The following is a 23229-nucleotide window of genomic DNA, read 5'->3' on the forward strand; positions in this document are numbered from 1 at the left end:
TCCATGACAGGATACGTGGATAGGGTTTCCGTGACCATCCACGCTAATGGAAAACACCCTTGCCAATCACGGAACACTTGGCAACACTGGTGTAAAGGTACGACTTTTCCCATTCACATTCCTGGCTGTGTTATGTGTAGCGTCCATGCACGCAGCAGCAGAGTTGTCCTTGACAAACTGTACGAAGATCCTTCACCGAGCGCTACGTTCATTGTCGTTAAAATAAGCCAAATGGAACAAGGAGCAGACTGCTTACAATTGGTGACCCAGGAAGGGCGAGGGCGCCAGGCGGGAAGATAAACTGTTGTCAAAGCAGATAGCACCGGGTCGACGCGCGGAGATGGCAGGCAAGCCTGCGCGAAAAAAAGGCCATACGAATATTTTTGACGTACTGAGGCTACGAAGAAATTGCTGCACTAGACGCGGGGCGACGCGGATTTCGCCACGATGCCGCTGCCTGAGATATCCAAATTCGAGGATCATAGAGGAACGCGTGAGCAGCAGTTACTTTGCGGAGACCGGGATAGAGTCGTTAAATGGTAGACATATAATCAAAAGAGGGAGTATGAGACAGGTAGCAGGAGATGGTGCACGCAGCAGGAAGTCTTGCGGCAGACGAACAAAGAACAAAGAAAAGCGCCCAACTTTTCAAACGCAGATTCTGGAAATTTTCCAACAATCCACGTAATCTGCCGTATGGACTGCTTTGTGACAAGCTTTCTTTGTCGGTGATCACAGCCACTCTCAGAAAGGAAATCGTCGCCCAAAGCTCGGGCTTTTTTTTTTAAAAAAAAATCTTGTCGTCTTTTATCCAGAGCTTATACTGTCATGGTGAAGAAGGTTGTAGATTCCCGCGTGCATACGCTCATCAAGAACTGTGTGCAGACAAAGCACCGTTCTTTTTTTGTTGTCGTCGGTGACAAAGGCAAAGATCAGGTAAAAAAATCGCTGCACCGGGGCATGGGCCCTGAACTTTTGCTACTTTATACAATATTACGGATCGAATGCTGAATCATCATGAACAATCCGGTGTAGGTGGTCAATTTGCATTGGCTCTTGTCGCAAGCACAGGTGACGAGTCGTCCCTCGGTTCTTTGGTGTTACAAGAAAGAGTTGGGCTTCACAAGGTAAAATCTTCAACTTTGATCTGGAGACAAACGGCAATGTGACATGCGGATGACACAAATCATATTAACTCGAATACTTGCTTAGTCACCGTAAGAAACGAGAGAACAAGATTAAAAACGATATCAAGCGAGGTATTCGTGAAGCGAATACCGAGGATCCATTCGAACTGTTTGTCGCCGTGACCAATATCCGTTATGCATACTACAAGGAAACGCAGAAAATCCTTGGTAACACCTACGGCATGTGTATCCTTCAGGATTTTGAAGCCATCACACCCAACACATTGGCTCGTACCATTGAAACTGTTGAAGGTGGTGGTATGGTCGTCCTTTTGCTCAAGAGCATGAACTCGTTGAAACAATTATATACAATGACCATGGTATGTCGAGAAAGAAATTTCGTTTTTGATTTAGTGGCTGACATTTTTTACTTGCAGGATGTCCACTCGAGATATCGTACGGAAGCACATAGCGATATCGTTGCACGATTTAACGAACGTTTCATCTTATCCTTGGGGTCGAGTGAGAGTTGTCTTGTGGTCGATGACGAACTGAATGTGTTACCGATCAGTATGGGCAAGCATATCAAGCCGTTGCCGCTCAAGTCAGCTGAAGACATCAAATCGGCCGAGGATATGGAATTGGAGGAATTAAAGACGTCCTTGGCAGACACCGAACCGGTAGGCTCGTTGGTCAAATGCACCCGTACCGTGGATCAGGCCAAGGCCCTGTTAACGTTTATCGAAGCCATTTCCGAAAAGTCGTTGCGCAGTACCGTCGCCTTGACCGCCGCTCGTGGTCGTGGTAAATCAGCCGCGCTCGGTATCGCCATGGGTTCCGCCGTGGCTTACGGTTATTCCAACATCTTTGTCACTTCACCCAGTCCCGAGAACTTAAAGACGCTCTTCGAATTTGTGTTTAAGGCTTTTGATGCGCTCGGTTACGAAGAACATTTGGATTACGACATTGTGCAATCGACCAACCCCGATTTCAACAAAGCCATTGTCCGTGTGAACATTTTCAGACAACATCGTCAGACCATCCAATATATCCAGCCTCAAGACGCTCATGTCCTGGGTCAAGCCGAACTGTTGGTCATTGATGAAGCGGCGGCTATTCCTCTCCCCATCGTACGCAAGCTTTTGGGCCCTTACCTTGTGTTCATGGCCTCCACCATCAACGGTTACGAAGGTACCGGTCGATCGCTGTCGCTTAAGTTAATCCAGCAATTGCGTGAACAATCGCGTGGTTTTGTTGGCAAAGCTGGCGATGTCGCCCGCGATGGTTCCGGTGACGTGGTCGTCGGTCGTGACATGCAAGCTAAGAAGACGACGGAAGAAACCAATGGCGCTGCTTTTGGTGGTCGCACATTGAAGGAAATCAAGCTGGAAGAGCCTATCCGTTACGCTCCCAATGATCCTGTCGAAAAGTGGCTCAACAAGCTTCTCTGTTTGGATGCTTCGGTGGTGTCCAAGAATATTCAGGGTTGCCCGCATCCTTCCGAGTGTGAACTCTACTACGTCAACCGTGACACGCTGTTCTCATACCATCCCGTCAGCGAAATCTTCTTGCAACGAATGATGGCATTGTACGTTGCCAGTCATTACAAGAACTCGCCCAACGATTTGCAACTGATGAGTGACGCCCCGGCGCATCATCTCTTTGTTCTTTTGCCTCCCATTTCCGAGAACAACGCTAGCTTGCCCGATCCGTTGGTGGTTGTCCAAGTGTGTTTGGAAGGTGAAATTTCGCGTCAGTCCGTGATGAACTCGCTGTCGCGTGGTCAGCGTCCCGCCGGTGATATGATCCCCTGGTTGATTTCTCAGCAATTCCAAGACGACGATTTTGCCAGTTTATCCGGTGCTCGTGTTGTCCGTATCGCCACGCATCCCGATTATGCCCACATGGGTTACGGTTCGCGTGCCATTGAAATGCTGAAATCCTTCTACCAAGGCGAAATGTCCGATTTAAGTGAAGCAAGCAACGAGGAAGAGGAAACTTTCACCCGTGTGGACGATGACGAGCTGGAGTCGGCCGATTTGAAGACGGATCAAGTCAAGGTGCGCGATCCCCGCAAGATGCCTCCTTTGCTGTCCAAGCTGTCGGATAAACACCCCACCAAATTGGACTATCTTGGTGTCTCGTATGGTATGACCCCAAGCCTTCACAAATTCTGGAAACGCGGTGGATTCGTTCCGTTGTACGTACGACAGACAGCCAATGATTTGACGGGCGAACATACATGCGTCATGATCAAGACGTTAACGGAAGAAGGCGACAGTCGAGTGGCCAACAGCGGTTGGTTGGATGCTTTTGCTCGTGATTTCTCCAAACGTTTCATCAGCCTTTTATCGTATCAATTCCGTTCATTCCCTGCTATCAACGCCCTCAGTATCCTGGAAGCTGCCAAACACGGTCACGACCAGTCCGTGTCCCACGGCGAACTGACCAAGAAGCAATTGTCCATGTACTTTAGCCCCTATGACCTGAAGCGTCTCGAATCGTATGCCAACAATATGCTGGATTACCATGTGATCCTCGACATGATTCCCACTGTTGCGATGCTCTATTTCCGCGACGAAATGAGCTCCGAAGTGAAATTGTCGGGTGTTCAGAGCGCCATCCTGCTTGGTATTGGTCTTCAACGTAAGGAAATTGAGGATCTGCAAAAGGAACTGTCGTTGGCCAGCAACCAAGTACTTGCCTTGTTTGTCAAGATCGTGCGTAAAGTAAGCCAATACTTTGCCAAGATTGAAAGTCAAGCCATTGAAGAAGAGTCGCCGGAACTTCAAAGAAGAAAGGCCCAAGCGGCTTTGGCGGAAGCTCAGGAAGCGGAAGAACTAGCAGAAGGTGGTGCAGGCAAGCGATCGTTAGAAGATGATGAAGCGTGGCGACCCTTGAAGGGAGATTTGGATGATGATTTGGAGGAAGCCGGTAACCAAGTGATCAGCAAGTTGAAGGAGAAACAGCGTGAGATGATCGATTCCTTGGATTTGACCAAATATACTATTGGTGGTAAAGACAATGACTGGGCCGCTGCTGAGCAGCAAGTCAAAGCCATGGCTTCCGGCAAGAAGCCTTTGAGCTCCGTGGTCAGTGTCAAGAACGACAACTCGTCCAAGAAACGCAAGCTTGCCGAAAGCGCCAAGGAGATGGCCGCCAAAGAGCAGAACCGCAAATTGCAAGGCAAACTCAAGATGTCCAAAAAGACAAGACGATCATAAAAAATTAGATACAAAAACTTGGGGATCAAGGGTTTTCTTTTCTCGCATTTACCGCATCGCCCGAATCCAATCCAAAAAAAGACTTGCATGTAATTCTCTTTTGACTTCATTTTCAATTTTTTTTCTCGTTTCGATGCTTTTTATTTTCGAATCATTCCCTTTCATATATTAAAACATGTTACTTTTTATGTATTCCTTTTGTTTTGGGACAGTATATTCAAAGAAATGTGGTCAGCGAACATTTCAAAAGATGGAGGAGGAGGGTGTCCATCCGGTGGCGGGGGTCATGAGTAACTGTGGTTGCTGTGGTTGCACGAACGGTACCTGAACAGCGTTCATATTGGCTGGCTGTGTGAATGGATTGTACGTATTAGTGGCGGCAGGCTGCGTCACAAAAGGATTAAATGAATTATTGGTAGTAGAGTAATGATGACTAGGTGGCGGAGCAGTGGAGGACGAGGGCGATGCAACGGAAGCATACATGGTGTTTCCCGCAAGAGGGGTTGAAAGACTCTGTTGCGGGGTGACAGCGGTCGGCACTGGCAGGGATCCGAAACTGGTGGACGCCGATAACGACGGTGCTGTGGTTGGCGTGGAGAACATGGCACCGGGATGCATAGGTGATTGCAATGTGTTGGTGGACACGGTGGGGACCATGGTCATTCGGAACGGGTTGTGCATGCTGCCTGTAGGTTGGGGATCCGGTTGGAAGGAAACCGTGGCCTTTTCGTTTTCCAGGCTTGAGAAAAAGTCAATCAACTCTTTTGGCTGCTGCTGCTGTTGCTGTTGCTGCTGCTGCTGTGAAGGGGCGGCCGATGATGCCGGCATCACTGTGTTTTTTTGAGGTTCGGGAGTCGGTGGGGCAGCGGAAGAAACTACTAGAAAAACACCAATAGTGCATGCATTAGCGAGCTGATACGCGCGTCTTGAGAAAAAGCCTACATACCTGGTTTCTTGTCACCCAGTTCAAGTAGATATTCTTCAAGAGCGGTGGCCAGAGACAATGGGGCCTACAAGGTATTGCGTCCATCGTGTCAACCAACCAAGTATTTGCTTACAATGATGGAATACCAAGCTTTGTCACTTACGTGTTTTGGTACAGGGATGGTCATGTGCATTTCGTGCTGTAAATGCCTTGCTGTGGCCATGAATGCAATGGTATCTTCGGTTTGTCTGGAGAATCGTTTGTAGATTTCCAACGCTGCTCGGGCATCCGTTTGACTCATGGTAAAATATTGTTCTATAGTACCACCATCGCATCAGTCATCACAAGCCCTTTCTCTTCTTTCTTCCATATAGATGATCGAAAAAAAAAGAAAGAGGTTGGCTTACCTAGTATATTGACAACACCTTCATTCACGGTTTGGAACAGGACAAGCATGTCTTCCACCAGGAGGCGGAAAGCATACAAGCTGATGGTATTATCGACATCGTCCATGTGAAATTTACATCGTAAAAGAGCCCCAATTTGCTTTTGTAACACTGGCAAATCTCGAAGAAGGCCTTGAGCTACTGTTAGACGACGCAGTCGGCTGACCTTATTCACGGTGGTCGCTTTGATGTAATCCATTTTCAACTCTCGATAAGCGTGGACTCGTTGGATCAAGTAACTCGTATAATTGTGAATATTCTCGATATGTACCAGACCTTTTTTTTTTAGACATCATGGATGAACATTGAAATCTTTTGACAAAAAAGGCATCAACACTCAAGATGGCATACCTGATGATTTTTCTCGTAATCGACTTGTGTCGAGGGATGACGGATGCGCCTCGGCGTATGCAATCGCTCGATCACCGTTTCCATCGCGCATTAAAGAGTGGATAATGATCAATACCTTGAAACTTATCTGACGTAGCAATCATTTCGCTGTCAGTTGATCACTGACAAAAAAAAACAAGAAGGGCGTTCCAATTTCAGTAATACATACAATCCAAGAATTTTCCCGAAGTCGTTTCGACAGAATATCCATCATATCCGTGACCATTCCCGGATGATGGAATGTCATTGAGATCAATGCTAAGGATCATGACGATTTTGCCCTTTGATCAGTTTTGTCTTGGTTTATGTGCCCATCTTGTGAAGTCCGAGTGCCTACCAGATAGATGCTTTTGTTTGGGTGGATTGTAATCGAGCCGTGTGGCTTTCCTGAGTGCGGTTTCCATGGGAGCGAAAAGGAAAAAGAGCCGCTATTTTAGTTTGATCATCACATCATTTTATTCTCTCTATAATCAAAGAAGATGAACGATTGCCTTTTCGAGAAAGGGACCGCTGCCACAGGCTTGTATAAAAACTCTTTCAGGCACCGCCGACTGTGAACCACAGGATGCACTCGTTCCTGGCAATCAGCATTGCCTTTTACGGTCACCCATGGCTTCTATTGTTTCTTTTTTTTTTCAACACAACTGTGAGTGACATGAATTATCCCAAGACATTATTCGCTCTCGTTGACGTCGCAGCGGTACTCTACTTTTCTTCGAAAAAAATGAATAAAAAAAAGCACAGGCATCGGACCGTCAAAGCATGAATTACGGTGCAACACAGCTGCCAACTGATAACGACTATCATACGAAAGACTGCAACCGATAACAAGGCACTGACACAGTGTTGCTCTGCTCCAAAAGGACCGGCAAAGAACAACGATCCTCAAAAAGGAGGTTCCTTGATTTGTCCATGTAAATATGACAACGTCTACTTTGTTTTGTTGGAATGCCAAGACCTGGCTTTTAGCACCTGGTATCAATTAACGGATGGTTGAAACCCGTAATCACCTAGTTACCCTACTCACGGTAATAACGTCATTAACATCGGTTACTAAATATTACCCAGGCAGCAACTCTTCTTTTTTTTAAAAAAAAAAATCGACTTTCCACTTTTGCGATACATCCAAAAAGGATCGACGGTGAATACGAGTTGTGTCTGTACTCTAGGAACCAATTAACAAATTAAGGATTTCATCTTGACGGATTTTTTGTGAAAAATAGGACCCTTTCGAAAAAAGCAAAATAGCTTGTTGCCAAGGATGGCATCCACAGACAAAGATGACGCAAAGAAACAATGCAAAATAATAATAATAGTACGAGTTGCAAAACGCTTTTTTGATGACTTGAGCACCCATGAGGGAGAACGAGGATAAATGCACTGGCTAAACAGTAAGACCGAACAAGATTTTGTGTACCCCACAAGTGGGGGAGGGGGGCACCTTGAGGGCGGGGGTTCGTTTGCTGTCGTAAAATATTACCCATTGCAAAATCATCTACGGTGTCTGCAATTGTTGGAAAAAATAATGAACGCATGCTATTCTTTCTATCGTTACTGAAAGGGTAGGCAATGCAATGTGTGATTCTACTTTATCTGTAGAATAGTAGACAAGATTTGATGATCGCTTGCACTGAGCACTTGATGCTTGATCGCAGTGTTTTGCCGTGATAAATGGCATGTATTCCAGTGGGACATCCAATTTTCTCAAAAAGTCTGGCGGATAAAAAGGGTTTGAGTCAACCCGCAATTTTTTGTTTTACATTGCATGCAGTAAGCATTGATTCCAGGATGCACCGGTCAGAATGCATTGCATCATGGTAAGACTCAATCATATCATTGTTTTATTTGTTCTTGTTTTGGTTGCTTTGACGATGAGGTAACATTGGAGGTTTTGAATAAAAAAGCATGCGGAGCGTGGCTGACAGATTCGATAAGGGATGATATTTATTCCTTTTCCAGATTGATAAACAATGGATAACTATTCACAAGCAAGCGGTATGACAATGCCAACCCATCCAATAACAAGCTGCTGTAACATCTGGTAACTTATGCAGGCACGATAGGGAAAAAAAAAAGTTGCATGAAGAGCACTTTATCCTTGATCCCGCGCAACACTTGCAGGTTTTCAACAAGCGATGCCCAGATCGTCAGAATAAATGTCGCACTCCATTAAAACTTTGTCTTGAACCAAATATAAGGCAATGCCATTTGGCCAAACATAAAGACAAGCCGTATCCTATTACGTTTTGCTGTCTGTTCGTTTTTGGCGACCAAGGACCTTCTCCACAGCGATACTCCCAGCCAGGCACAATTTATGCTCCCCCAGAGACATCTTGAGTCAAAGTAAACATGCCATAAAATGATGTTATTCCACTGTCAAGAAGAGAGCTTTCATAAAGGATATGAACATCTCCTACGATCGAAATTTGATTTAGGCGATTAATTTGGTTCGAGTGAACTACAGTGCAAAATTATCACCAAGGCAACAAACGACCATTCAGTAACGTCGAAAAAACGCTTAATTAAAAATATGCTGAGGACCGAGCTTGTTTTGCAAAAATGCCTTTGCGTTACTGCGCAGACATGACACCTATTGAATCCTCGGCCTGACCAAGCACAAAAGAAACGGAGCAAATAGAGGCCTCTTCACATGTTGAAAAAGATTACGCCATGATCTCTTTGAGCAATCCACTCGTCCGTTTTGATTGGCTGAGGGCATCTGCTTTGTTGGAAAAAGCACGAGTGCTTATTTACAATTGGCTGAAAAGTACAAAAAAAAACTATTTTTGGTGTTATTATCAGAATTTGTCAGACCATGGTTTGTGTCACGTGGGAGATGGAAAATGGATGGAGCCACCCCACTTAAGGAGAAACATCGTGAAAAAAGCAATCCCTGGCCTGAATAACGATTGTCCTACTGGTTAGAAAACCCTGCAATGGCTTTCCAAACTCGATATTATGAGATTATTAACCGGCATAATCGATGCTTTCCAGACGATCCTCGGAAAAAGGCCAGTGGCAACCACCCAAAAGAAAAAATATCCAACCATCAAAAACATGCCAAGTCGTTTCAAAAAATTCTATTTTTTTTTCTGATTATTTTTGTTGTTGTACGATTCCCCATTCGTTTTTAACGTGCGCGTGAACTTGTGTTCGGATAAAATAAGTTGGAATAACCTAGCATTTATTATCTACTTTTTCTTTGATATATTCATCTCATTCACCCTCGTTGACGATGACGGACAATGCAGTCTCAACCGCTGTCAAGTCTACCGTGATGACCTCAATCCCTGATCCGACCGTTGTCAATGAGCACCGTGTTGTCAATGATCTGTCATCGCAACCCATTCCCCCCGCAGTATTCAGGAACCGGTCATATAACAAGAGAGCCACCCCGCTGGAAGAGAGTTTAGACGAGGAAGAAGAAACGGAAGCGGACGGAGACGAAGAGGAGGAAGAAGGGTTCGAAACAGAAGAGGACGAAACCTCGAACCAGCAACCCACCGATATGTACGACTATGAATTGGAGGATGAATTGGATGACAATAACAACGAAGGAGGGACGGAAGAGGACGAGATCGATCGTTTCTTATCTCGGGATATGGATGAAGATATGCTTGCATCCGATATGACCGAGCCATTCATGGTGAACCAAGGCGAAAATCAATGGATAGACGAATTAAACGATGAGGACCCACAGAATGACAGCAAATTAAATGATATTTCGGACCGAATGGCGGCCGAATGGACTTCCACTGATGAATGGAATGAGGAACAAGAAGAAAACCAAAGTGATGTGAAAGATGCCGTTCCAAAGGACGAAGCCGACGAAATATCACCTCAACAAAATAATAATAATAACAACAACAACTTGCACCAGAATGATGATACCCCAAATCAAGATACCACCGTAAATATAAAGCAGCAAAAAACCAGCATTGAAATTGAAGAAGAAGCAGCGATTCGAAGTCTGCATGAAGAAATTGCAGACGCTTTAAATCGGGCCTTACTCAAAGGCAATAGACCATGGTTAGAAATGCAAGAGAATACTCCCGCAAAGGTCATTCACGAACATGATAACGCAAATATGCTCACTGGATCCAAGACGCAAGGCACAAAAACATACCATGGTCTCATATTTTGGATCGTGCTGGTGGCGGTGTGTTTCGGCGTGTGGCGATTCAAGGTACGACCTTCTCATTTGCCTCCCCCCCCCCCTAAGCCAGCCCAGAAAATTCTGTTGTCTTTTATTGTACCCTTTGCAAATTTGACTGGATCATTCCTTTTTGTTTTACTCGATGCGTTGGAAGCTAGGGACAAACGTGTTGACATTCAAAGACATGTCTCTATTTTTATTTCTTGCAATGACATCCGTTGATCGTTCTTTTTTTTTTTTCTAGTCTCGACGTTTGGAAAAAGGCCCTTCATTACCCGTAACCCGTCAAGAACATGTAAGCATGAAAAAGCATAACAAATTCTCAGCTTACTAACGTGAACCCTATTTTTTGCCTTTTAGCATTATCGTAAAAAGAGCCTGGATTAATCGCGGATCCACGACAAGAGTTGGTGAATCCACATCCTTGTATCGTTTGTCGTGTTGTGGCCCTTTTTTTTCCCTCAACTTCACCAAAAACCCCTCATCCTAACAAAACCATTTGGCACATGCATCCTGGCGATTAGTGGCCTTTTGAAAATCATGCAACCCACCCCGCTCCCCACCTCCATTATCTTTTTACAAATACATGATGGCATACATAATAGCTTTGCTACTGACATGGAAAGCTATTGATCATGCAATCCCACTCAGCATCGCTACTGAAAATCAAGATTCGTACTACAGGAACCTGCATTTCTTTGGACATTTTGCTCAAGGGAGGGAAATTGCGGTACGTTAGCCAACTGATCGACGGCCAATCTAAGAAAATTTTACCAGTTTCGACTGCATGGAGGAGAAGGTGTGTGGTGTGGGGGATCAATGGCTAGAAAATAGAAGTCGCCAGTCATGGTGAAGAAATTGTCGCTTTACGAGGAAAGAAGTCAGTGACGCTATTTGGTGAAAACCAGAGTTGCTCACTCAAAATACACTTGTCTCGCATTTCAAGAGAGGTCTGCGTCTCTATACGTAAGGCACGCAAGGTTCAGAATTCTATAGGATATACTGTTGTGGTCATCTTTCGTGGCGTGAGGTCCTCCATCATGATGGCGGGTTATCCTCTAGCTGTTCGTCTCATATGGGCTTACTTCCGCAAGTTCCTTATTTTGATCATGCCTTTTCCTGTCACGCAATTCATACCGAAAATACTCTGTGAAAACAATCTTGGATGTTGACCGCGAAGGGCAATAAACTTGTTTGACGACAAACCCGTCGTCGGTACATACCCAAAATAAGAATAAATGGAAGAGTTGATCGTATCATTCTATGGATTGATATCAAATGAATCAATGTGCTTTCTTAGGCAAAACATGATTGGGAAAAAGAGTATGGGTGGGTGGCACCTGTTCTTTTGTCAACTACTGGGAAAAAATTGCTCGATTCCTATCAACTACATCGATTACTATAGTCTACAAATATTAAGACGTGCATGCGCTTATACAGTAGAAGAAAGCGATATATCAGAATGTAAGTATTTCGATCACCATGTGGTGCCGTCATTTTAGACATTAAGAAAGAAAAGCGTCCAAGGTAACTGAATATGTATCCTGTGAAAGTCGTCATCGTTGGTGAAGGCGACGATAATGTACCACCATTCTTTGAGTGGATAACTTCCGAAAGGGCCGCCGTCAAATAACATGCGTTCTTTTCATAGGCTACAAGTAATACCAGACGAACCAATGTCTCATGAAAACCATTCTGTGATAACACATTGTCGAGCCGTTTTCTCCATCATGATGTGAATAATTGCGTAGACTTTATTGACCTGTAACTAAAAATCAGGGTAACTTGACTGTTGTCATCGTATATCGTATTGGATTTGATGCGCTGTCTCTAAAACTGGCAAAGAAAGATAAAAAAACAAGTTGTTTAGAAATCAACTATATTCACCCATGACCTTATTTTCTGAGCGTTACTTGCGGTCAAGCTGCGTATATATGATATGTTTTTTTTTTTTTTTTTTTTTTTTTTTTTTTTTTTTTTTTTTCGAAAGTCAACGACGAGAATGCTAAAGGACTATTAGAACAGTTGACGACACTGGCGTTAATATTTACCACGAGAGATCTAAAAGGATCTTAGTTTATCGTAGTGTTGTCGATAAATGTGCGTCCTCAGAAGTATAAATGATTCCGTACTTCACCTGCAAACCAGTACCGACAGGCCTACGCAAAATATTTGCAACAATATCGAGACAATTATCCTTGTTATGTTTTTGCTTGCTTTTACAACAAATGTTCCAATCGTGACAACCTAGTCGATACCACCTAAGCAGCATCATTGTAAACCGTCTAGTCATACCAATACATTTCGTCTGCAGGATCGTTCTCACGCGTCAAACTGAACAGTAAGAAAGTAACCACCTGAGGAAAGCGGTGACATTAATTTGTTAAACGTGCGACAAGGTATTTTTGAAACGGCGACTTTTTTGATGTTTATTAAATGGGCACGAGAGGAGGCGGGGGGAGGAGGAGAAAGAAGGGGGTCTTGATTTTTCTTGGGGGCCAAGAAGCTAGGACAAACATGAACTGCAAATGTATACAGTGCAGTGCACCTTTAAAGCGCTCTTTTGGTGGTTGATCCATATTTAGAAAGCCATGTGACTTGACGTCTTTGTTTTTGCTCTTTTTTTTTGCCATAGAAACAGACCATAAAAAAGTGGATTTATATTGTTGCATCCCTTTTTCCTTTTCTTCGCTTTTCTTTCCCAAGCCTTTATTTTTTATTTCAGTTGAATCAGTATTTTCTTGTCTTTTGTTGATCGTGTTTGATTGATAAAAAAGAGGAGAAATGATTCAGACATTGAAACCCAAAGTCGACCACTACCCTGATCACAGCTATGCCAGAGATAAGAAACCTTTACCGGCCAAACCGGCATCGACGGGTGGGATGAATAAGAAACAACATCAACGTTTAACAAGCAGTTTCAGCAGTCAATCATCTTTAACGTCCTCCAGTCCTGCCACACCCATCTCGCCCAATTCGCCTGTATCCAATCGGTTCTATTCATCCAGTGGCAGCCTGTTTTCCATTGGCAGTGATCAGTTGCTGGATCACTCGCATTTAAAACCTGGCAACAATGCAGAATTATTATCTTATTCCAAAACAATCAACATGTACAGAGAAAATGCCAAAAAGACCAACGATCTGGATATCCAATGTGACTTTGCCATCTTTCTGGTGGAGTCGGCCAAACAATTGCTTCAAAAACACGAGGACGAAGACGAACGAGATCGGACTCAAAATGCGGAGGAACCGAATGAAGACGATACCATGCGACGATCGTACCTGTGGGAAGCGGAGAAAATTCTTAAACAAGTAGCCATGCGCGGGCATAGTGAATCACAGTATTACCTGGCCAACATGTATGCTTCTGGTCTGCTTACCAAATCTGCCAAGCCCGATATCGACAAGGCGTTTCCACTGTTTGTCCAGGCAGCCAAACACCATCACCCGGATGCTTCATACAGGTAAGCACGCCATCACTACATTGCCATTTTTCAATTTTCTTCCCTTTCTTTCTTGTTCTATCCCACTTTGAGTTGCCTGGCTCCCCCCTCCCCACGTTTCCATGGCATGTTGTCTTTTTTCTTTTTTATTCCCCTCATTTATTTTGTGCATGTTTTTCATTGAAACCACTTGAAACACCGAATGCGAGGGGGCGATCGATGGTTCAAAATCGCCATGATTCTTTCTGTACTTTCGTTTTCAAAAGGATGGGTAGAATCTTCTTTATTTGAGTTTGGATCTAGCCTCTTTAAGAGAGCAAGGGAAGCACCAAGATGATGCAAAGATGATTTTCTTTTCGATTCTAGTGGAGATGACAGTGGGGATTTGCATGTCTGGTTTTTCCTTGGGTTCCCATCCGCTCCTTCATTACGAATTATTTTCATCACCCCCATTTTTTTTATTGCGCGTACTAAAACCAACTCATTGAATTCTATTTACAGGACAGCCAAATGTTATGAAGAAGGCTTGGGGACACGCAAAGACAAGGGCAAAGCGGTGCAATTTTACAGGTATTTTTTTTTTGTTTTTGGATTTCCCGTTGGATGGTTCCATGATCTTTTTTTATTAATGGCAAATTTTGGTTCTGATTACAATTGAATTTTGGATATTAATAGAAAAGCGGCAACATTGAATCATCCTGGTGCCATGTACCGGCTCGGGTTAGCTCAACTGCACGGAGAATTAGGTTTGTCGCGCAATGTGCGTGATGGGCACAAGTGGCTCAAACGATCGGCCGAGGCCGCGACGCCCCAATATCCTCATGCATTGCATGAACTCGCTGGGTTGCACGAAAAAGGCAATGCCATCGTGTTTGTCGACCATGCCTATTGCGTAACACTTTACAACGAAGCCGCTGCGCTTCGGTACGCGCCTTCCGCGTTTCGATTAGGTGAATGCTATGAATTTGGCAAACTCGGCTGTGACCCGGATCCGGCACTTTCCATTCAGTATTATGCCATCGCCGCCGAACAAGGTCATCCAGATGCTTGCTTTGCCCTGACGGCTTGGTACCTTGTCGGGGCGCCCAATGTCCTCGAACCTTCGGACGAACAAGCGTATGCGTGGGCGTGTCGTGCCGCTCTTTCGGGCCATGCCAGAGCCGAATACGCTGTTGGTTACTTTTGCGAAGTCGGCATTGGTGTCGCCAAGAATCCCGATCAAGCCATGACGTGGTACCAAAAGGCGGCCGAACACGGCGATCGTCGCGCCGTGCAACGATTGCAATCCAAAGCCCCATTGGACGCCTTTTCATTGCGACCACCCTCGTGCTCTTCTCAATCGCAACGCTCATCCAAACGATTCAGTAAATTTTCCATGCCATCACCCAAATCATTCTGGCGAAAGATGGCCATCAAACAATAATCCAACTGTAACTCGTCACTCTCCCAGGAAAAATTGCCGTCCAACAAAACTGATTATACCATGATGGCTCATCCTTGTGGAAGATGGATGCCCTCTCTTTATTCAATGAAAGGAAGTCAAAACCGTTCATTTCAATTTTGTTATATTTCACACCATAGATTCTTATTTTTCCCCTTTCTTTAATTCTTTTTTTTTTCCTTTATTGCTTGTTATCGTTTTTTGACATCTATCATTTCACTCCTCTTCCCCCTGCTTTTTCCCATTTTTCATGTTTTACTCCACGATGCCAAGGGATCGACCATTTTCAAGTTGTTTTTTTTTGACAATGGGTTTATCTCCTATACCATATGGACACCCCTTTTTTTTCTTGCAACGACACCAAACTAGTTAGTAATGACACGCCATCTTTACAATTTGTTTCCGGTTATTTCAGTTTATGGTTTATTTTTTTTTTCTTTGTAATTTTTTTTGCCATTATAATTTTTTATTTCCAAAGTTGAAACAAAAAGGGTAAAAAAAAGTGCATTATGAGTAAGCAATAGATGAAAAAAAAATAGTTTGGTTCACATGAATGGTAATAATGCATACTTGACCAATTGCAGCGAATATGCATGGCAGTTTTTGGATCACGAAAAAAGTGAAATCCAGTTGCAATCAATCCACAGCATGCTGATCGCAAAAGTGGGGAAAAAAGTCATCGCCCATCGACAAAAAGTGAGGCTTAGTTTCATCACTGCGTTTATGTTGCACAAACACACAGCTATAATCTTAGCAGAGGCACAAGAGGGGTCCCATGCAAAGACTACCATTGATTTGACCATTTTTATGATAAATTCATGACAATAGCATGCAAACGAACATATATGGATAAAAGTCGTGATCAAGGATGTAAACAATCCTTGTATCTCCATGCACTGCATCATCCAGCACACAGTCTATACACAGACAAGCAATGTCAATCAGCCAACCCTGTCACAGCCACTTTTTCCATTTTCGGAGGGCAACCGTAGCCACTTTTGTTCTTTTTTGACATCCCTTAACAACTTGCGCCGCATTATTGCGCCTCATGGATAAACATGTGAACTGTAAACTCTGCTCCTGGGCGCCACAGTATCCATGAAATCCCAATCTTCTATTGGTATCACCATTACCGATGGTTTCACTGTTTTAAGCAATCCCTATTTCGGCTCTATGGCTATTGCGAACCGAGGTGTTTATCCAGCTTCCGAAAACATTCTACACTGAAATAGCCATCATCACCCGACCGTCTATTTTGTATACACGCTAGACATTTGCCCATCCGCCCTGGTACTACAATGCCGTCAACCATAAAACACGCCGAAATGCGATCGAAGATCCCAAGTTGCTTGATGCAGCTGCCATTTGTCAATAGTGAGCGAGGGTTGGAATTGAAGAGAAAGTTGATATTTTCCGGAGGTATTAGTGATGATCGCGTGCACAATTGGGGTGGATCTGGGGGAAGAATTGCAGAAAAAGAACTGAATGAAGAAGCAGCCGATAATGGAGACAATGATAATATTGCGACCATGGTGCAGCAGATGGGCGGTCTTGTAGTAGAAAGCGAATTCAATACTTTCATAGAAGACACATTCCATTCACACATTCAAGGTTTGTTGAACCCGGCTCTGGCAGCAATGTTCCAGCAGTTGACGTCCCAAGCGTTCCTCTAGAAGAATAACCAAATAAGCAAGTCAAAGCCGTGGAGGACCAGTGGATAAATAAGCACGTAAAAGACACGATAATACGAAAGGTGATTACTAAATTACAATATTGTTGCAATACATCGATGAGTTGATTTAAATGCATAGAGGTAACATAATGATTGAGACCACATAATTTGTTCGCTTGATCCGTTTGAGTTTTGAGCGCGCGAAAAAGTCTTTGTTCTTGAAATATACAAAGCAATTCAAGCAACAAGCTGATCTCTTTCTGCAGATACACACCGCAAGCTTCTATTGCCGCGTCTTTATTCCTAACCGGTAAGCGCCGATTTACATAACACTAGCCATGCTTGATTTGATGAACGAACTCGATTATTTGTGACGAATGCAATCACGACAAGTGAATAAATCTAGGGAGGAAATAACAACAAGGGCTGCCCTTTTGCGTTTATGAACCGAAAATGGACGCAAGGTTTTAGAGGATTAAGAACAAAGACTATGAACAAAAGCAAAATTGCGGAAATGGTATGAAGAGAAAAATGAAAAAGTGGAGAGTAAGAGAACCGGAAATGACGAAAAAGGGATGAATTGAAAAAATAAAACATACGAAGAATGGTAATAAGAAATAATGGATTATCAAGCGTGAAACAGCCTGTCATGAGGAATGGTGAGTCGCTTAGCTGTTTTGAGAAGAGGTTAATCACACAATAAGCGTGATAAGCGATGGACTTGCCACCAGACATGCATCGCCAACCATGATGGGAGAATGACAACAAGGATATCTGTGTGCACGGAGGATTAAATGGATATCAGGATGACGGTCGCGATGCGGAAAAATGGAAGCTGGCCGAGGGATTGGTGGGTGTCGTCGGTTGGGAAACTGTTTGTGGGGTCGGTGCATGAGATAACGTTGGAGTATGATAGGGTGAATCATTGGGGATATATATACCGTGTACAGGCCCAGCACTTGAAGTGACTTGACCCAAGGCGGCTTTCAGTCGTTCCGTTTCATTGTATAAAATGGCGTATTGTCGATCCTTGGCTTGCAGATACGCTTGGTGAGCCATGCTCGCTTGATGAGCTTGCAATTCCATGTCGCGGATCTTGGCCCGCATACTTTCCATTTCTTTGTACTGCTCCATCAGCGACGCCTCAATCGTCTTTCGGCTCGTCGCCAAGCGCATCATTTGCTGATGATCACTCTCTCTTGCTTTGTCAAGTGTAGCCACCTTTTGTTCAGCCTCCATTCTCCTCAATTTTTCCTGAGCCAGGGCTTTGCTTAGTGTTTTTGCATCTTCCGGCTGCGACGAGAGTGACGATAACGATGACGACGACATTTGCGACGACACTGACGACTGCGATGATATTGCTGAACCGCTCAATTTCTGTTCCAATGCTTCCAGTTTTCTCTCCAACTCGACACATTTGGCATGTTCGTCATTACATAGCAGCATCAACTCGTCATAGTTCTGGTGGGCCACATCAATATCTTTCGCAAACGCGTTTCGTTCGGCTTCGAGTTGCTGTTGCGCTTTATGCCACGATTCGGCCTGTTCACGTAACGGGCGCACCTCATTCAACAGTTTAGCAAAAAACTTTTGATAACTTTCAGGCGCTCGCCGATTATTGGCTTCATGAGAAAGCACTGCATCCAGCGCTGGGCCTTCCATGTCTGTCCCAAGAATGAACAAGATCAGTTACAGAAAGTTCTTGCTTTGCATAAGCGTGTTTTTCCACCAGTCATTTCCCATGAATTTAAATTCCCTTTCAAATACTTGCCTTTATAAACACTGAAATCAGGTGGCCATGTCGGAGCTGACGATATTTTATACGACATGGCATGCGACAAGTCAGCCTGAGAATGTGGAGATGTGGAGAAAAAAAAAAAAGCTGCTCCTTTCTTTTTTCCAAAAGGGAAAATTTTCAACCCCCGAGAATAAGATCAGGTGACCGCGACGGATTCCCTTCTCCAGGCTTGGGGTTTTGAGGTTTGTTGTGAATCCATGGATAGGGTCTGAAGAATTCAGTTTCTTTTGACAGGAAGTATTGCTGATGTTGGGAACTTTGAGAACGATAATTGTATTTTATTCTATGTGAAACATGTACTTTTTTATTATTACTATCAGCATTGCAATGATATATAAAAGGGAACGGGACAGGTTAATGTTAAAAGGGTGGTTTAAAGGAAGGAGGCCTAAAACAGGGAATCTATGTTAGTCATTTTTTGAGCAATGATGCGGATCATTGTCCCTCACTTACACGACGACTGGCTTCTTCGAGTTCGCTGTCGGTGACGAGGTTCTTTTCATCCTCATTAGGGATTTCGTAGACACCGCCCAAGATAATAAAGGGGCGGTACGCGAATTGAGCGAGATCGGGCATTTCAGTCACACCCGACAACACTAATACGGGATCGATTTCGGAGCTGATACCAGCAACAATGCTAAAATGGCGCGCGATGGCACAAAAAGGTGTCAACTCCTGAGGAAAGCGGGAAGGCACGGGAATAAAAACCACTTACTCTGTGTCCATGCGGTCGCCAATAATACATGTTTCCAAACGGCTTAAGCCCAACACACGCTGTGCGTAACGCATGATCAAAGCCGAAGGCTTGCCGCAGAAGAAAGCCTTGGTCTTGGTCACCAGTTCGACCACCGCACTGAATGCACCGGTAGCAGGAATCTTGCGACCAGCGGAATCCAAGGTCTCCACGTCCAAGTTGGTAGCAATCAGTTTCGCACCACTTTGCACCAATTGAACGGCCTTGGTCAGTTTCTCAAAGTTATACGAAGCCGATTCACCAAGCACCACATAGTCGGGATTGTGGTCGTTCATAAAGAAGCCCATATCGTACAAAGCATATGCCAAACCAGGTTCACCAATCACATAGACAGTGCCGCCCTGTGTGATTTATCAATATCCCATTTAATTATCCCACCGTTTTCGGATCATACCTCGGGCATTTGCGATTTCAAAAAGTAAGCGGTAGCCTGACCAGAGGTGAAAAAGTGATCGGCTGTCACATCGATACCCAAACGTTCCAACTTGGATTGCAATTCACGAGGAGTGGGGGCCGAGTTGTTGGTCAGGAACAGGTATTTCTTGTTGTTCTTGTTCAAGAATTCGACAAATTCCTTTGCACCAGGCAAAAGGTTGTTTCCCTAGATCGATCCAACATGTATCGATCAATACATATTCTCGCGCTATTTCACATCCTTTGTCTCTTACATGGTAGATCACGCCATCCATATCAATGATATAACCCTTCTTTTGTCGAATAGCGTCCAAACGTTCGGTGTGAATGACAGGGTCTTTCAATAAAGCCCAATCCTTGCTTTGATGAGGAGGAATCTGATCGTCCATATGTAATTGTCCCATACGTTCAGCAAACTGAGCAGCCAAATCACGGGAAATGCTTTGATCGTTCGGGTTCACCAAACTCAAATCCTTGGACACGTGGATATCAGGAATCGTCATGATAAACTTATATGGATCAATAGAAATGAAAAAAGTAAAGAGAAGAAGGAACCAACGTCAAAAACGAACCGAAAACCGTAAAATGGAAACATGGCTCCTTCCTTTATAGACGACTGACTTTTTTTTTTTTTTTGGCATGCCTACTTAGACTGAAGGCATCAAATAACGGGGATTGCAGTGATTCAAGATACGATCAGTCGAATTAAGCGAGAGTGAAGGGCAATGACCCACTTCCCCGGATCTTTATTTCCCAATTAATATTAGTCAAGCCGTCATCAATGATGCGATCAAAGTTCAGATGGCGGTTATCACAGAGTGAAATCAAAAGGTTTAAACACAGCCTTGAAATCATTGGCGTCCTTTCGTTCTTCTTCCTCTGATTGTGCACATGCTTTCCAATCTTCACGTTCGGGTTGGCCGAGTACCTTTGCAATCGCCAGTCTGATCAGAGGTTAAATAATTAGCCTCCAAAGTCAGCTCTCCACGATGATATCATCCCATGCCCTTTACCTTCCAAATTGCAAATTGAATCGCTCGCGGGGTTGAATAATGTGCACTAACGACCGCCCATTGGGCAAGTCTATCTTGAAATAGGCAACCTCTGGATTTTCCTAATGTTACCCCATCCAAATTTTTTTCGTTTTTGGACATTTAGTTAGCTCGCCCTTTTCATATCCCGACCACGTTCCATCACGTACCGGGACCCTGTCGGTAAACTGAATGCCTTGAGACTCAGCTTCCTTTAAGCAAGTCTCCTCCAACAGCGGGCTTTTCTCTTTGGGCACAGGCACGACTTGAAGGTGAGCATGGCTCATGCCCCGCAAGGTTTCGCGACAGACCTCGAAAACGACCATGTCACATCCATGTTTTTCAAAGAGCTGTCGCAAAGCGCTTTTGTATTTTTCCAACTCGGCCACTACTTCGACCTGAGCTTCCATCGGAATTTTTCTGAAAGTGGGATAGTGAGTGATCGGAATCAATAAAACATGTCCGCCTCCAGGTATGGCCCCGGGCGCATGACTAGAAACCACGGGGCCCTTTGCCAGCGTCGCGTAGATACTGTCACCAATCGACACAATCAAATGTTTGGCAAGCTTAGGATTCGCTAAGCAGAACCAACACGATTCTACTGTGATATGGACCGTGGAGTGAGCATGGAAAACGAATTCAGCGACCAGTCCATCGTCGGCAGAAAATCACACTTACAGTCGGCGCCACGTTTATTAGGATCGCGTTGTTGTTTCTCAGGGCACTCATTGATAAAGTGACCGGGAGTTTTGCAGATTTTGCACAGGTAACCAGCAGGAGGTTCTCGGCGATGGGTAGAAGCATTCGGACAGTCTCGGATGTGATGACCAGATTGATTACAAGCTCGACATACCAACGCATCGTTGGAAGCATTTGGACACTCCTTGATCCAATGTCCAGGCACATGGCATCGGTTGCATACATATCCTTCCGGAGGCACTGTGGCTAAACAATATCAATAAACGTATCAGATTAGGTCCCATCCAATGATCGCGGAATGAAAGAAAGTTTCATTTTACCTGGACGTTTCGCATCATTGCCATAGAAATAACCTCCACTGGCGTCATCCACGGTGGTAGTATGCGACCGTTTCTGACCGACACTGCTGGCGTTTCCTGACAACAATTCGACAAAAGGAGAACTGGTCGTATTCTCAGGCACCGTCTTCAAAGTATCCGCGGACACGGTGCTTAAAGGCGCCAGATTAAAGGCATAGAACCACTATTACGTCATAATAATAGTGAGTAGCCTGACTCTCTACCACTGCCTTTGTAGACAGATGACTTACTCGCTGCTTGGAAGTGTTTAATGCATCGCCTAGACCGATGAAACGAGAAACGTGATCGGCGGGTCTTTCCTCGGGTCCTCCAAAGCCAACGGCATTTGCATAAGGTTCGCGTTCGTAAAATACGCCTTCCGAGGCAGCAAAATGGTATCGTGGTTTCAAGACGGCCGCTAATTGGGCGACCGAGGTAGTGCAGGTGGCAAGGGACGAAGCCGGCTTCAGAGCACTGTGAGTTTCGATCCCTCCCGGCCATTCGTGGGTTAGCAAGATATCCACGCCAGCGGGCGAAGTAATTGGCATGTGGGTCGACTGCAACGCTTGGATATCCTTTTGCGTGTATTTATTGGCCGCCTCACCCTCGTCGGCGTCTTTCGAATCCTGCAATGCTCCAGACAGGAAAGCAATTTTTAAGCCTTGGGCTGTCGTCAGCACACCGCGTTTACCGAGATGGTACAAGTTGGATGTGATTTCGCCGTCTGCCTTTTCGATGCGCGATTGCACTGCGGCAGGCAAAGCATTGCTGCCGGTGATGAAATAAGTTGTCAAAGGAACTACCGGACATACAAAAGCAAATGAGAATGAATGACTTTGTAAAACGAGACAAGAAAATCGTTAACATACCATCTATAACGCCTTGAAGCAATGCGTTCGTTTCAATATCGCTTGTCTCGTTGAAAAAGTTGCCGGTGCATAGTAAAACGTCAAATGGCCCGTATTTATTATTGATCGTTTTGGCTTTGTCGAAAAGCTCGGTGAAGCGGCCATTGACCGATCCAGTCACCAGTCTATTTCATCCCAGTTTAGTGCCTCATGTTGTCTTTATGGGAATGAGTCGAGTCTGTTATTACACTTTGATCGGGGTTTGTGCCATGAAGATAATCTGTACGTCAGTGGAAAGCTGGTTTGGAACGAAAAATCGAAATTGCGCATAATTCTCACTCAATCGGTGCACAAGCCACTCGTCGACTCCGAACAGGAAATCATGCCTGCTGTGTATCACCAACTCAAAGTGAGCCACCAGGAATATGCCTTTGCAATGCCTCATAATTTTTGCATACCTCATAATTTTTAGGTGTTCAAGGTGCACATGACGCCAACGTCAAAATTGGAAATATAGTTTTTG

General features: G+C 44.4%; 8 protein-coding genes across 8 annotated transcripts; 3 read left to right on the plus strand and 5 right to left on the minus strand.

Annotated features, from left to right (window-relative positions):
- Positions 1-806: 806 nt before the first annotated feature.
- On the plus strand, positions 807-4508 carry BYT42DRAFT_578811 (GNAT acetyltransferase 2-domain-containing protein). The gene is made up of 4 exons (XM_051569323.1): positions 807-936; positions 1036-1127; positions 1213-1507; positions 1565-4508. Exons 1-4 carry the CDS (start codon positions 829-831, stop codon positions 4349-4351), a joined length of 3282 nt encoding a protein of 1093 aa, XP_051421121.1. The 5' UTR covers positions 807-828; the 3' UTR covers positions 4352-4508.
- On the minus strand, positions 4509-5461 carry BYT42DRAFT_578812 (uncharacterized protein). Its single transcript, XM_051569324.1, has 2 exons — positions 5298-5461; positions 4509-5229 (listed from the first exon to the last, which is right to left on the minus strand). Exon 2 carries the CDS (start codon positions 5177-5179, stop codon positions 4595-4597), a length of 585 nt encoding a protein of 194 aa, XP_051421122.1. The 5' UTR covers positions 5180-5229; positions 5298-5461; the 3' UTR covers positions 4509-4594.
- BYT42DRAFT_54564 (AP180 N-terminal homology domain-containing protein) lies at positions 5325-6858 on the minus strand. Its single transcript, XM_051565825.1, has 5 exons — positions 6450-6858; positions 6282-6370; positions 6074-6200; positions 5684-5998; positions 5325-5591 (listed from the first exon to the last, which is right to left on the minus strand). The coding sequence occupies exons 1-5, from the start codon at positions 6514-6516 to the stop codon at positions 5386-5388; spliced, it is 804 nt and encodes a 267-aa protein (XP_051421123.1). The 5' UTR covers positions 6517-6858; the 3' UTR covers positions 5325-5385.
- A 2157-nt stretch (positions 6859-9015) lies between these two features.
- BYT42DRAFT_54669 (uncharacterized protein) lies at positions 9016-10729 on the plus strand. The gene is made up of 3 exons (XM_051565899.1): positions 9016-9032; positions 9107-10563; positions 10629-10729. Exon 2 carries the CDS (start codon positions 9348-9350, stop codon positions 10488-10490), a length of 1143 nt encoding a protein of 380 aa, XP_051421124.1. The 5' UTR covers positions 9016-9032; positions 9107-9347; the 3' UTR covers positions 10491-10563; positions 10629-10729.
- Positions 10730-11593: 864 nt separating this feature from the next.
- BYT42DRAFT_599682 (uncharacterized protein) lies at positions 11594-15198 on the plus strand (the record flags this gene model as incomplete). The annotated part of the gene is made up of 5 exons (XM_051570989.1): positions 11594-11601; positions 13187-13732; positions 14213-14281; positions 14387-14981; positions 15004-15198. 5 exons carry the CDS (start codon positions 11594-11596, stop codon positions 15196-15198), a joined length of 1413 nt encoding a protein of 470 aa, XP_051421125.1.
- Positions 15199-17191: 1993 nt separating this feature from the next.
- Positions 17192-18682, minus strand: BYT42DRAFT_54716 (uncharacterized protein). Its single transcript, XM_051565928.1, has 2 exons — positions 17766-18682; positions 17192-17696 (listed from the first exon to the last, which is right to left on the minus strand). Exons 1-2 carry the CDS (start codon positions 18484-18486, stop codon positions 17626-17628), a joined length of 792 nt encoding a protein of 263 aa, XP_051421126.1. The 5' UTR covers positions 18487-18682; the 3' UTR covers positions 17192-17625.
- A 205-nt stretch (positions 18683-18887) lies between these two features.
- Positions 18888-20349, minus strand: BYT42DRAFT_578823 (HAD-like domain-containing protein). The gene is made up of 5 exons (XM_051569325.1): positions 20045-20349; positions 19771-19977; positions 19338-19717; positions 19076-19259; positions 18888-19010 (listed from the first exon to the last, which is right to left on the minus strand). Exons 1-5 carry the CDS (start codon positions 20291-20293, stop codon positions 18996-18998), a joined length of 1035 nt encoding a protein of 344 aa, XP_051421127.1. The 5' UTR covers positions 20294-20349; the 3' UTR covers positions 18888-18995.
- A 36-nt stretch (positions 20350-20385) lies between these two features.
- BYT42DRAFT_578827 (CwfJ C-terminus 1-domain-containing protein-like protein) lies at positions 20386-23088 on the minus strand. The gene is made up of 8 exons (XM_051569326.1): positions 22955-23088; positions 22728-22891; positions 22110-22657; positions 21841-22042; positions 21500-21766; positions 20992-21422; positions 20804-20904; positions 20386-20734 (listed from the first exon to the last, which is right to left on the minus strand). The coding sequence occupies exons 1-8, from the start codon at positions 22975-22977 to the stop codon at positions 20602-20604; spliced, it is 1869 nt and encodes a 622-aa protein (XP_051421128.1). The 5' UTR covers positions 22978-23088; the 3' UTR covers positions 20386-20601.
- Between the last annotated feature and the right edge of the window lie 141 nt (positions 23089-23229).

This window comes from Radiomyces spectabilis (assembly GCF_025331425.1).
Source record: "Radiomyces spectabilis strain NRRL 2753 chromosome Unknown BYT42scaffold_10, whole genome shotgun sequence".
Classification (NCBI taxonomy): domain Eukaryota; kingdom Fungi; phylum Mucoromycota; class Mucoromycetes; order Mucorales; family Radiomycetaceae; genus Radiomyces; species Radiomyces spectabilis.